At 41.6% G+C, this 14,247-nt stretch overlaps 1 protein-coding gene across 5 annotated transcripts in view; it reads right to left on the bottom strand.

The window, feature by feature from the left end:
* ZFP2 (ZFP2 zinc finger protein) overlaps positions 1 to 14,247 on the bottom strand; it is a 46,107-nt gene that overhangs the window by 2,284 nt on the left and 29,576 nt on the right. For 2 of the 5 annotated variants that reach the window (XM_077746245.1, XM_077746244.1), the window contains exons 3-5: positions 9,612 to 9,742; positions 9,248 to 9,340; positions 6,148 to 6,228 (exon numbers count right to left, since the gene is read on the bottom strand). The exons of 1 other annotated variant lie outside the window; for it this stretch is intronic. In XM_077746245.1, the coding sequence (XP_077602371.1) occupies positions 6,148 to 6,228; positions 9,248 to 9,340; positions 9,612 to 9,717 (280 nt within the window). In that variant the 5' untranslated portion in view covers positions 9,718 to 9,742. Of the gene's footprint in view, positions 1 to 6,147; positions 6,294 to 9,247; positions 9,341 to 9,611; positions 9,743 to 14,247 lie in introns of those variants that run through there. 2 more of the 5 variants (XM_077746246.1, XM_077746247.1) reach the window with 2 other exon arrangements.

Here is a 14,247-nt window from a genome sequence, read left to right as displayed (position 1 = left end):
CTGAAAAAAATAAAAAATTCAAATGCACATTGGTTTCTGTGCTGGGAGACTAAAAACTGTTTAAGGTGGGAATAAGAGAATGAAACTGAGAATAACTATAGGGCACATGTAAGAGCTTTCAAAGATGTCCCTATAACTGGGAAGTAAAACAGAAGGGAGGGAGGGAACAGCGAACTAGTCTATAAATAACAGAACGAGAGGAGGTGGTAAGCACAAAAAAGAGTGAGCGTATGTAGGCAGGAGGGATGGACACCGAAATACCACTGGACAAGGTTGAATAATGAAGATGCAATGAAGGGAAAATACACAGACAAGCTGGGACTGGAGAAGCAGATCAGAAAGCCTTGCCACATTGTATCTGGTATTTCCACCAGCAGTTTCTTCTGCAATGTTTCTTTTTTCTTTTTTTTTTAATTTTTAAATGTTTTACTTGTTTCAGAGAGAGAGAGAGAGAGAGACAGCATAACCAGGGGAGGGTCAGAGAGAGAGGGAGATACAGAATCTGAAACAGGTTCCCGGCTCTGAGCTGGCTGTCAGCACAGAGCCCGGCACGGGGCTTGAATCCACGAACCACGAGATCATGACCCGAGCCGAAGTCAGAAGCTTAACTGATTGAGCCACCCAGGCGCCCTCTCCTGCAATGTTTCTAATTTTGACACTAAATCTTTGTACAACATCAGAGTGTAACACAGTATAAGATTATTGGCTCTGGAGTCAGACATACTTGGGTTTAAAGCCTAACTATTAACTTACCATCTTAACTAGTTACTTGATTCTCTGGGTTTGAGTTTTCACAGATATAGAATAAAAATAATTTGATGAAGATTAAGTAAGATAATGCACATACACTATCCTTAGGGAATATGCTTGTTTGGAACATTAAATACCACAACCTACTTGAAATTGAAGGGAGAATGACACAATCTAAGGGTTCTCCCCCACCCCCACCAACTGTCAACAGACTATAAGTTTCTCATTCTCTTTAGGTAAGAGGGTATGAAAGGGCTCTACCCTTTCCTTTAAGGAATATCCATTCCTTAAAGACGTGAACTGATGGTAGGGGAAGGCACAACAGGATCTGTTGAGCTGCTTGAGATGGGGCTAAAGGAAGGACCTTGTGGCCACTGAGACTTTATTTTCTCAGAACCCACTTCTTATTCTAGGCAGAATGACCTGGGGGCAATGAGAGCAGAGGACAGGAAACTACAAAATGAGAATCAGCTGTCAGCTCGACCAAAATTACCAGAGCCAAGACCAACACTGAACCACCAAACCAAAGGCCTGTGGGCAGGATAATTTACTATGTAGCCTGAGGTCTTCATTAAGTGGACCACCTCCTTGCCACCTCACCTGCTTACACACACGCAAAAGAGAAAAAGTGGAAAGCCACACAGACTCCACTGCTAAGACACACACACCACCAAGTAACCCCAGAAAGGACCTACCCAATTCAAGTGTGAAATACCAACAGGCAGCACCTGAACTGGAGGCTGCCTCCTGCCCCACCTCACTATATCCTCTCCAGCTGTTCAGCTAAAGCTGTTTGAGAACAAAGTGCTACCCGATAAACAACATAAAGGGCAAAGGAGGATCCATTCACACTTTTAGATGAATACAAACTCCAGACAGAACTGCCCTCATTCAAAGAAAAATGATATCTTGAATCATACCAAATTCGAAAACTATGTAGAGGTTCAAAGGCATCAAAAGAAAGAAAACAGGAAAGACAGTGACATACCGGGAAGAGATCTTTGTAACACCTGGCCCATACAGGACTAGAACCTTGACTGGTAAAACAGAACACTAAGCCTGCCAGAAAAAATGGACAAGAGACTTGAATAGGCACTTAAGAAAAGGAAACTATAATGGTGAGGAAACAAGCCAAGATACCCACAACAGTACCCAGGGGATGGCTGAGTAAGAGCCATTGAGAAATGATTACCACATCCACCTGAGTAACGAAATGAAAACGGGCAGACTGATAGCTTCACATTTTAGAAAGATGTGCTGTAACGGGAACTCTCACATGCCACTGGTGGGAATGCAATTTGGTTCAAGTGTCTGAAAAAGTTTAGCACGACCTAGTAACTTAGAACAGGCACAAAGACTATGATTTAGCAAACCCTTGTAGGTTTTGTACTTGTAGGTACATACACTTAATCCACCTTGCAAAGGTACACCACAATTCTAAGTTTAAGGTAACACTGTACACAAGAGCACAAAAATGGAAACAACCCAAATGCCCACCAACAATAGAATAGATAACTAAATTGTCAAATATGTATAACAATAGAATAATTGATATCAGGGAATGTTAAGGATTTCATGTTTGTGTCTCCTCAGAATTCAGGCGTTGAAAGCCTGACCAGGTCCCCTGATCTCAGTCTTCCAGACTCTAGAAACTATGAGAAACAGCTGGTGTTTAAGACACCAAGTCTATGGTATTCTGTTACAGCAGCCCCAGCTATGACAGTGAACATTAACAAGACATATACATATAACAATAAGAATGAATGATTTAAGTCACACACAAAATATACAGGAAGAGTCCATTTAGATAAATTTGCAAAACAGACGAAACTAAATGTATCATTTAGAGATTCCTGTATTGATGGCAGTATTGTAAAGAAAAACCAGGAAAGGGAATTATCACCAAAGTGAGAATGGTGGCTGTGTCCTGGGGGGAGGTAGGAGGATGTGAATGGAGAGGTTCACACAAAGCATTCTTAAGATACTAGCAGTGTTACAAATCTGGGTTCTAGTGCCTGAGTGTTTGCTTTCCTCATTATTCACGCATCTTTATTGTTGTGAACTAAAAAGAGAAGCAACATGGCATAGTGGTTAAGACAACAACTTTGGAGTCAGACTACCTGGCTCCACTTAGCTGTGTGACCTTGTGTGGGTTATTTTACCTATCTGTGCTCCTGTTTCTCACCCGTTAAATAGCGCCTATTGCATAGTGTGGATATAAGAACAAAAATTAGTTAACATTTATAAAAGGATTAGAAGAATATGTAGGTTTTTGCTAAATAGTACATGCATTTTACGTATTCTGTATCTATAACATTCTAAAAACAAATAAGAACAAAATATTTGCTGTTTTGGAAAATAAGTTGAAACACCATTATGTACTGCAGGAAACTGAACAGTAAGATTCAGTTTTTCTTGATGGGGTTTGGAGATGTGATTTAAAAGTTAATTCTGGAGATTTGTTGCAGAAAAAGAACAAAATGGACTACAATTTTTTTAAAAACTGGCCTAAGAGGGGTGCCTGGGTGGCTCAGTCAGTTAATTATCGAGCTTCAGCTCAGGTCATAATCTCAAGGTCATGAGTTTGAGCACCAAGTCAGGCTCTGCACTGATGGCTCAGAGCCTGGATCCTGCTTTGGATTCAGTCTCTCTCTCTCTCTCTCTCTGCCCCTCCCCCATTTGTGCTCTCTCTCAAAAATAAATATTTTAAAATAATAAACAAACTGGCCTAAGAGTTCTCTCCAAAAATATGGAATGCCAAAAGACAGTGAAGCTATATCTATAAGGGACTGAGGAAAGACTGATGTGACTCAAGAACTCCACATGGCTAGTACTCTATACATGTGCAAAGAAAACCGAAATATATTCTTAAATATGAAAGATTAGTAATTACAGTACTCCTAAATCATTCCTGAAATACTACTTAAATATTCAATTTGAACAAAAGATTTATCCAAGGAGTTCCAGAATGTTCATCACTAGGAATCTATTAATATATTAATAGGTCATGGGAAAACAGGCATGTGACCACCCTGAAGGATGCTTCAAAAGTAATTGATAATATCCAACATCCAATCTTGATTCAAAAACAAAATTATAAGTAATGGACTCAAGCATACACATAAAACACTACAATTGCTACTAACAACATAATCAAGGAAAGGATCCTTACTATTTAATGTTGTTCCCTAAGTGTGACCAATACATTAGGCAACTTGGAGGGGAGGAAATTTTATTTTTCCCAGATCACACAGCTGTCTCCCTGGAAACAAAATTGTTAGGGTAGCTTTACTCGGAATTAGTGAAATGTTGAGGGGTTGGGACAAGAGCACTAAGGATCAAAAACTACCTCTTCCAGGGCACCTGGGGGCGGGGGGCTCAGTCAGTTGAGCGACCAACTCTTAATTTCGGCTCAGGGCATGATCTCTGGGTTTGTGAGTTTGAGCTGCACATTGGACTCTGTGCTAACACCATGGAGCCTGCTTGGATTTCTCTTTCTCTCTCAAAATAAATGAATAAACTTAAAAAAAAAAAACCCACTCTAGGTCTTCCAAGATTGGATGAGGTTTCAGATGCTTGCTGTTTTGCTATCTTATTAAATAAGAGCCCTGTAATGTGCACAGCAATAAGCCTGGCCAGGATAAGAGTTCACTGATTATTAGCTGTTACCATTACCATTATTATTTTATGCAAAACAATATACAGCTCTCTCTTCCTTTCCTTTTTTTCCTAAACAGGGCTTTCGAGTGATATCTCATATTCCCTTATTATCTTAGAATGTTACAGGATTTATGTAATTTTGGTACTCATCAGGACATGAACAAGAGTCCCCAGGACGGAGGGGTCTAGGAGAACACAGATCCTTCAGTCTTTATGGCTGACAGTGGCCACAGCAGAGGCCAAGAGCCTGGAATTGGGGTGGGAACAGCACTTGGGCAGCAGGCCCCACTCTTCCTGGGGCAAGTTGATTTTCTTTCGTCTTCTATCCCCTACATAGTAGTTAAGCTACTCCTTCCGCTCAGCCAGACTATATCACTATTCACCTGACTGGACTTCCTACTCTACAGTGCATTCTCCTATAGCAGCCAGATTGATTCTCTGAACATGATTAATCAGTCCTTCAAGAAATATTTATTGAGTCAGGTGCTGATTAGGGTGCTAAGGATAAAACAATGAACAAAACATATTTTGCCTGTAAGGAACTTATGTTTTTGTGAGAGGAAGAAGGGCAATTAATATAATAAATAAGCAAAATACTCAGAATTTAAGTGGCATACCTTATGGAAAAAATAAAAGCAATACAATGGAAATAGGGAACTTGAGAGAGGGGAAAGGTTTGTAATTTTACATAGAGTTTTCAGGAAAGGCCACAATGATAAGGGGACACTGAGGCCAAGACTTTAGGGGCAAAAGAGGGAGCCGCAGGACTATCGAAGGGAGAGGATCCCGCACAGAAGGAGCCACCGGTGCAGAGGTCCTGAGGCAGGGGTGGGCCTGCCCCGCATGAGGATCAATGAATTATAGATACTACTACATTTATTACGGTCTTTTAGGTAAATTTTCCTACTCGTGGAGGCAAAGATAATGTGTCTGTACTAAACATTAGGGAGATCAGATTAGCATGAAGGTAAATATGGACTCTGTAACAGTATATAAATTCTGTGTATATGTGTACATATGTTTACACATGTGCCCATGCACACAACCCCACACCTACACCCACAGGTAGTCACCCAGTACATTTTAATACAAAGTCATTTATAAAACACAAATAATAGGTTTCTCTGTTTAGGGGTAGTAAAGGGTAGCTTCCTGGAGATCTTCAAATATTATAGAATCCCTAACAGTACCTTATTTTATAGATATAATCTTTGATGATAGATTTCTAATACTTCATACATGTTCTTGTTTGTTTCCTTTATAACTAAACATCACCAATGGCGTTAAGTCTAATGACTGCTGATTAGAGGCTAAAAATTCCCCGCTTCCCACAGTACTAATAATTCCCATCTCTGTTTCAACATTAACACGTTTGCCAGTGATGATGCTGTCTCTAGGAACAGCATTTCTGTCTTTAAATGTTCTAGTCAGCTTTTCTAATGATGAAGTACCACCTGTATACATGAAAACCTTCATACAGAAAAGGAAAACGATCATCTGAAAGGAAGTTGAGCCAGGATGTAGAAGTTCAATTTTGGCCAGATATACTTGGAAACAAGAAATGACAGCAAGGCAAGGAAGGAAAGTTAATTTTTTTTTGTTTGTTTTTAAGAATTAGCATTAAACCCAAGGGCAAGAACAAACAAAACAAAACAAGAATCCCGTGTTCAACTTCTGGCATGTCATTCCCCCTCTGAGCCTGTCTATTGTACTTGGAGAGGGGCTGACAGTACTTACCCCATAGGATGGTTATGAGTAGCGAGTCCCGGTGGCTGGGGAAGAGCCGAACACAGCACTCCGTCCTCGACGCTTCCTTGTCTTGGTTTTGGACAGGATAAGAAGACCAAACAGTCACTTAATCTGGTAGTAACATCAAAGAAAATCTGTAAAAAACAAGACCTGGCATTTGCACACCAGTCTTCTGGGCTGCATTCTCTTGCTCCACTTTTCTGGCTCTCAGTTTCTCCCCTCTGCTCCTGTAAATACACGGGAGTCTCTTCACTGGTGAACAAGCCAGAGGCACTTGACCTCCGACTTCTCTCAGCTCTTGCCCTTTCTTCTTTTTCCCTACAGGTAACCCTGTTGAAATGACAATCTGAAACATCTCTATTCATCTACCCACAGCACAGTTCCCTCTGCACCACAAGTGCTCTTCCCCAGGCCACGTCCTCAGTGTCCTTACGGCGAAGGCCCACAGCACCGTTCAGCTCTTAGAGGGCACCTGCACGCCCCCGCTGCTTCTCTCTTCCCTGGCTCTCCCTAAGTTCTCTCCTCCTCCTCTGACTACTCTTTCTGTCCCCTTCGCTGCAGCATCTCTGGTGCAAGTCAGTCTCTTTGTCCTTTAAGGTCCTGTCCTTGCTGCTTTGCTGCTTTGCCTTTCTCACTTCCTCTTCCTCTTAATTAGTATTTGATACAAATGTCACAAATAGGATTATAACTTTCAAATCTATATTTTCACTTACTTTCCAAAAAGTCTGCATGATATCATTCCATATTCACTTAAACATATATTAAGTGCCTGCTCTGGTGGCAGTGTGCCAGGCAGAGGACATAAAAGTATACTCAATCATGACAGTTCGGTAAGCCCCGTACTAGTGGCTAGACAGACATTCTGAGAGACAAGGCAAGTACGGTGTGAAATGCAACATAAACAAATGAAGACTCTCTAGGATTTAGCCCAGTGGAGAAATCCGAAGACTGGTAAAGGAGAGGAAAATCATGGATCAAAAATGCATGGGTTTGCCTCTGCTGCCTCCAGAAAACCCACCAAAAAGACAGTGGGGTGATGAAAAAGGCACATATAAGCCCACTAAAGTAATCTAGAGAACAAGGGGGACTGCTGCACACATGTGCCAAACCCAAAAACAAACCAAAACCACAAGCATTCTCCTACAGATGAGAAATTAATGCATGCATCAAAAAAGATTGCTATAAAAAAGAAGAAAAACTCAGAATGAAAAGGCTCACAGAAATTTAAAAATATAAGTAAATTTTTTCAGAGAAGGACTTCGACAGAATAAGCTTAAGGAAATCTTCATGTCTCCTGGCACTCCTCCCTTCAGACAAGGCCATGCAGTCGACCACAAAGACTTTACACCTGCTGTTCCTTATGCCCAGAATGTTCTCCCACACAGCCCATCACTTTGTGAGTTATGTGTTCAATAGGCACCTTCAAGGAGACGCCCTCTCTGATCACTCCTAAAACAGAGCTTCTGTGGGGCGCCTGGGTGGCTCAGTCAGTTAAGTGCCTGACTTCGGCTCAGGTCATGATCTCGAGGTTCATGAGTTTGAGCCCCGTGTTGGGGGCTGACAGCTCAGAGCCTGGAGCCTGCTTCGGATTGTGTCTCCCTCTCTCTCTGCCCCTCCCTTGCTCACATTCTTTCTTTCTCTTTCACTCTCAAACATAAATAAACAAGAAAGAAAGAAAGACAGAGAGAGAGAGAAAGAAGGAAAGAAAGGGTGAAGAAGGAAGGAAGAAAACAGAGCTTCTGTTCCCTGATCTAGATCCCCTATGCTGCTTGCTTTTTCCACATGGCACTGGGACTCATTCATTCCCTCCCTTCCTTCCTTGCTTCCTTTCCTGCCCCTTCTCCCTCCTTGCTTTCTTTCCTTATTAATTTACTGTCTTCCCACTAGACTATAAGCTCTGTGGAGGAACCACCTGTCTTGTTTATTGCTATATCCACAGTGCTAGGGACAGGGCCTAGTGCTCACAAAATTTTTGTTGAATAAATAGGTTATTTACATAAGAATAAATAAAAATAGTGATACTAATCAAATCCACAGAAATCTACAGTAAAGGCACTTAAAGCTACCTTAAGGGACCATTTTATACCTAATAAATTAGCATTAAAAGACATAAAATATCCAAAATTATGCAGTACATAGCAGGAGCCCTAAAAAATACATCTTTTGACCCAATGATTCTTTAAAATCCGGTTCTTTAAAAAGTTTACTGGAAACCAGCAGCAATGTTCAGAATATTCTATTTTTCCTATCACTATGTTGTTTTACTGATTTTCTTTATTGCTTTATACTTGATAGCCATACACTATCCAGATATCAAAAAATATGTGCCTATCTCTTTAATTTAGAAAATGTATTAAGAAGTGATTAATGCTTCCATATTGAGTAGAAAATAAAAGGGTGTAAAATGTGTTTTTTTCAGAGAAAGTCAGTGATGACATTTAACAGAAATTTCAGTTGTGATGGGCATTAGAAGCCAGATAAAAAAGACTAAATGTATTAAATGCTTAGAGGAGAATGGGATGCAGATTAAAAATTTAGGAAAGAGAAAGGGAAATGTAAGATGTGAGGTTATTAGTGAAAATAACAAGGCTAAAGTCATCTTCACTTGTTTTTAAGTGAAGACTATAAAACACGTGTACAAGTATGCGACTCAACATTAGTTTCCTTTAGAAAGGCTGCCAAAGTTTTAAATGAATGAGGGGAAGAAACCTATGGATACAGGATATGGCTGAGAGGAAATACTCGGAAAACAGAGGAAAGAGAATATATATATATATATAGAGAGAGAGAGAGAGAGAGAGAGAGGGATTCGGAGTACAGATGAAAACAGAAGAGGAAATAATAATTGCTAACATTTACTGATGTTCAAGGCAATTAATGCACAATTAGTCCTACAAATATAGTAACTCATTTAAATCCGCACCCAGTATTCCTTGCCTCCATGGTAAGGACTTTTGCCTCATGTGTAAGGCGGAGACATTTGAGAGAATACAAGTCAGTGGCGCAGCCTCTCCTAGGGACCCAAGGAGCTCTGCCATGCTTTCTCCCAAGGGGACACGCTCATGTAGCCAGTCCTACTGATACTCACCTGGAGAGACGTCCACTGGAAGTTCTTTTGTCACCAGGCTCAGTTCTTCCAGTTCCAGCTGAGAACTCACACTTGGTTTGGAAAGCCAATGCCCTGCTCAGGAGGAGACATGAAATGTGGGTTCTGAATGGAGTATAAAAACCACTCCCGGGACCTGTCCTTGTCACTTCCCCCTCAGGCCTTCTGACAGTTCCATTTTCCAGCCCATGGCCAAAGAGGACACCAAGCAACCACCATAAAACAATGACCTATAATGTCAGGATTGCAAGTGCAGAGTCCTGAAATTTCCTCAGTCATACAAGGTGTCAGGAGGTGGGGAAGGCTGTCAGCAGGGAGGTTTTGAGTTGCGAGGGGAGGTCCTTACCCAGTACACCAAGTCCCTGTAGTTCTCCAGCATTACTTTCCCATACAGGTTCCTCTGAGCAGAATCTAGATGAAGCCACTCCTCCCAAGTAAAATCTGCAGCACATCCTTGAATGTCAGTGACTCCTGAAACTATAAATTCATGCTCCAAGGATTATGCCAATAAAAGCACGTCAGGGAAGTGCAAAAACAAGCAGCATTAGAAGGGACAGGATAAAGAGATCTGTGTGAGAAAAATGTTTTATCTGCCAAAAGAAACTGAATAAAAATGTACATTATCAGAGATAAATATAATGTAGAAAATGCTGTGGCATTTGAAGACAGGAAGAGGAGGTAGTAGGGAATAACAAGGAAACGTACGGAAGGCTGCTCTAGATTACCACCGGAGAAGAGTAGGTGGTGGTCTGATCGCCTCCCATTTACCCCGCTGGTGAAGGAGGGTTCCCGCTCCTTAAGAAGCACAAGATGACTGACCCCATGACACCTAGCACTGGACGGAAGAGACTAACAGCAATTTGTCAGTAACATCTACTCATAGCCTGGGGAAGGAGGAAATACCCACCATGCAGGGCCACTCAGGGGCTGCCCTTGTGAACCGACAGGGGCTGTGGGAGGCAGGCTGGGTAGTGACAAGAGGGTGAGGTGACCCGCGGCTACCGTGGGAAGATGCAGTTGGCTTGTTTGAACAGTTCCGGGGGCTGGTAGGGAGGCGAAACCCATTAGGTTTGTGTTCCTGGGAGGGAAGGGTACACCTGGTCTGGCTGAGGGAGAGCTAGCTGGGTAGGGTGCCCTTCCCTCTGGGTTGGCACAAGGGGACCAGGGGAGCTCCTAGCTAAGTCTCTGAGGCCCTGTGAGGCTCAAAGTTGTCAAGGCAGCACATGGAATTTCAGGCTTTACAATATAGGCAGGAATCTCGGTTAATGGAGGGAAAACATGTACAAATAGGATACATCTAGAACATGTTGAGAGGACCAAGAAAACACCCAGCTTGACCTGAAAATGGCATTTCAAATTTATAAGCCCATTTCAGCCTAGTTCCCTAGCCCTTAGACCAGGAAGCAAAACACCATAGGCATTATCTGTTGAATGAGTGTGACAGTTACTTTTATGTGTCAACTTGACTGGGCTAAAGTATGCCCAGATAGCTGGTAAAGCATTATTTCCAGGTGCTTCGGTGAGGGTGTTCCCCGTGAATCAGTAGACTGAGTAAAGATCAGCCCTCAGCAATGTGGGAGGGCATCACCATATTCACTGAGGGCCCAAAAAGAACAAAAGGCTAAGAGAGAACAAATTTGCTGGCTCTGCTTGAGCTGAGATAGCCTCCTTCTCTGGCCTTCAGACAGTGCTTGTAGCTCCTGAGCCTCAGACTCGGACCAGGACTTAGACATCAGTCCCCTGGACCTCAGGCCTCCGGATTTGTAGTGAACTACATACACCCCAACTTTCCTAGGGTCCAGATTGCAGAGGGCGGATCGTGGGGACTCTTTAGCCACCCTAATTGCCTGGGCCAATTCCTTATAACTTCTCTCTGTATCTGTGTATGTCCCCTGGGTTCTGTTTCTTTGAAGAACCCTGACAAGGAGGGAGCACAAACGTCCTGAGGTTTACACTAACAGGTGAGCCTGACACCTCACCTCATTTAATCCATACGACACCCTGTTAGACTGAGAGCACCTTTTATGATGAAGAATCTGAGGATCAAATGGTTAAATCACATCTCCGAGGTCACACAGCTGGGACTCAAACCTAAGGCCATCTACATCTAACTCCTCGTGTTGTGAGAAGAGAAGGCACCCAAGAAAAGAACCCTTGCAACCAACCCCCATCAGAGAGAGTGGGGGAGGGGGCCGTGGGGGGAGGGAGTGAGAGGGAAGGAGACTCAGGTCGGGGAGAGAGAGTTTCAGGGAGGAGAGAGTGAGTCAAACAGAATGATGACTGAAAAGAGAGCTACTGGTTGGAAAATCAGCTAATTTCCAGAGTGGTGAAGGCAGAAGTCCGCTTACAGTGGATGGAGGGCTAAATGGAAGACTGGGAATGAGAAGCAGCTAGATGAAATTACTTCAAACTTCTGTGAAAAAGATGAAAGAAGACGTATGGAAAGAAGTAGGGACCAGATCATGGGAGTAAAGCAGTGGATGAGTCGCTGTGCTGTGTAAGTGGGCACAGGGCAGAAAAGGCCCTGAGACCACAGAGGGGACAGAACTGACGTCCAAGAAATATGTGTGTTTTACATCCTGCTGGCTGTGAACCACCAAAAAAAGTGTCAACACCGAGACAGAGTTCATTCTCTTTCTACCTCATCATTTTCTCCTATTTAATGAATATATCAACATAAAAAATGTTAAAAATCACTCATAAATATTGTCAAGAAATATAAAGACAGCTATTAGTAGGAACTAATTACACAGCAGAATTTCCATTTTATGAAAGGAAAAAAATGAACCAAGAAAAATCTTCAGTTTAACAAATGTAAAGAAAGGACACAAGAGAGGCACCTGGGTGGCTCAGTGGGTTAAACATTCAACTTCGGCTGTGCTGACAGCTCAGAGCCTGGAGCCTGCTTTGGATTCTGTGTGTGTGTCTCTCTCTGCCCCTCCCTGACTCATGCCTGCCTCTCTCTCTCTCTCCCTACCCCCCACCAAAAATAAATGTTTAAAAAAAAAAAGACACAAGAAAGCATAATACACATAGATCATTAAATAATCAGAAAAAGACCTGGTACTTATATAACAATATACATAAACGACTGACTTTCTCTATTAAAAGACAAAAAACTCTAGGGGCGCCTGGGTGGCTTAGTCGGCTAAGCATCTGATTCTTGGTTTCAGCTCAAGTCATGATCTCATGGTTCATGACTTCAAGCCCTACATCAAGCTCTGTAATGTGTCAGCACAGAGCCTGCTGGAATTTCTCTCTCTCTCTCTCTCTTTCTCTCTCTCTCCTTCTCTAGCTTATGTTCTCTCTCTCTCCCCACCTCGAAATAAATAAACTTAAGAAAAAATTTTTTAGAAGACAAAAACTCTCAAGTTGGTTTCAAATCTATCACATACAAGAGATACACCTAAAACACAAGCCAGAAAGTTAAATAATAACTACTTGGGGGATAGAGACAAGATATAGCAAATGCAAATAATAAGAAAGCAAGGAGAAAAAAAAGAAGAAACAGGAGAACATATAAACAGCAGATAAGGTAGAATGTATGTGGAAACAAAACATAAGCCCTTCTTTGTGAAAGAAGGTAATGTCAGAAATAGGATATTCTTGGGGTGCCTGGGTGGCTGGGTCGGTTAAGCGTCCGACTTTCGCTTAGGTCATGATCTCGCGGTTCGTGGGTTCGAGCCCCACGTCGGGCTCTGTGCTGACTGCCAGCTCAGAGCCTGGAGCCTATTTCAGAGTCTGTCTCCCTCTCTCTCTGACCCTCCCCTGCTCACGCTGTCTCTCTCTCTCTCTCCTAGAAATAAATTAAAAAAAAAAAAAAAAGAAAGAAATAGGATATTCTCTTTCCAAAAATCAATCCACTTTTTTTTTCAATAAATTGCCTTGTTAGCTGAATATATTGGGCAAAATTAAAAGCTCAGATTCAGATGCTTACGGGCTATACCCTGGTCTTCCCACTTCCCTGGATTCTCATCACCTGAAACCCAGAGCTCCCAAGTGTGCTGCAGAGCTGGTCTCTATTATGAAACATTCTGGATCCCTGAGCTATAAAAGGGCTCATGAAGACTGACTTAGATAAGTACTAAGTACAAAAGAGCATTTTAAATGCCAAAGTGAAACTTAATGATATTGTTCATAAAATGTATTTGTTGTTAATCCCTATTGTCTATAAAATGTATTTGTTGCTAATCCCTTCAGATGTTTTTCCCTTTCTCCTTCCTGCGCCATATGGGTCTTTTTCTCCCCACCACTATGTTAAAAGCACACAGTAACTCATGGTGTTTGAAATAAGCAGCTTCATGGGTTTATCTTGTTCATGAAAAGGTTTTCTTAAACTAAAAATACAGGCTTTTTGATATTGTTATTCTTTGAAAAGGTTGAGAACCAAATGGAATGAATAGGGATATTTTACATGATGAAAGTATAATTATAAAGAAAGTATGATAGTGATGACGTTTGAGTCACCACAGCAACAGAATGTTTTCAGATACAGATAGCAATCCAGTTAAAAAAATCACAATCGTGGTTAAATCTCAATCACAATAGCAACAAAAAACGAAACACCTTAGAATATACTTAATAGGAGTATGTGAGATCCATGTGATCAAACTTAACAAAAGCCATAATGAAGGGTCTGAATAAAATGAAGGGTTGTTTTTTTATTCAATAGGAAGAATAAACATTGTAAAAGATGGCAGTCTTCCTCAAATTGATACAGATTTAATGGAATTCAAATCAGAATTGCATATTTTTAGGCTGTTACTGTTGGAACTTGATGATAGTTAATAAATTTCGACCATAAGGGTAAATGTAAACGAACAGTACAGTAAGCAGAATTTTCAAAAGAAAATCACGGGGAGGGGGGATTTGCTTCAACAAAATAAATTCTAAAAGAACAAATAAAATAGTGTGGTACTATGAGAGAGCAATAGAACAGAATCCGGAAAACCCTGTGCGTGTATACAGACACGTACATATGT

The sequence above is a fragment of the Crocuta crocuta genome, unplaced genomic scaffold (assembly GCF_008692635.1).
Source record: "Crocuta crocuta isolate KB4526 unplaced genomic scaffold, BGI_CrCroc_1.0 scaffold218, whole genome shotgun sequence".
Lineage (NCBI taxonomy): Eukaryota > Metazoa > Chordata > Mammalia > Carnivora > Hyaenidae > Crocuta > Crocuta crocuta.
The sequence above is the reverse complement of the archived record's forward strand: the minus strand, read 5'-3'. Positions and strand labels throughout refer to the sequence as shown.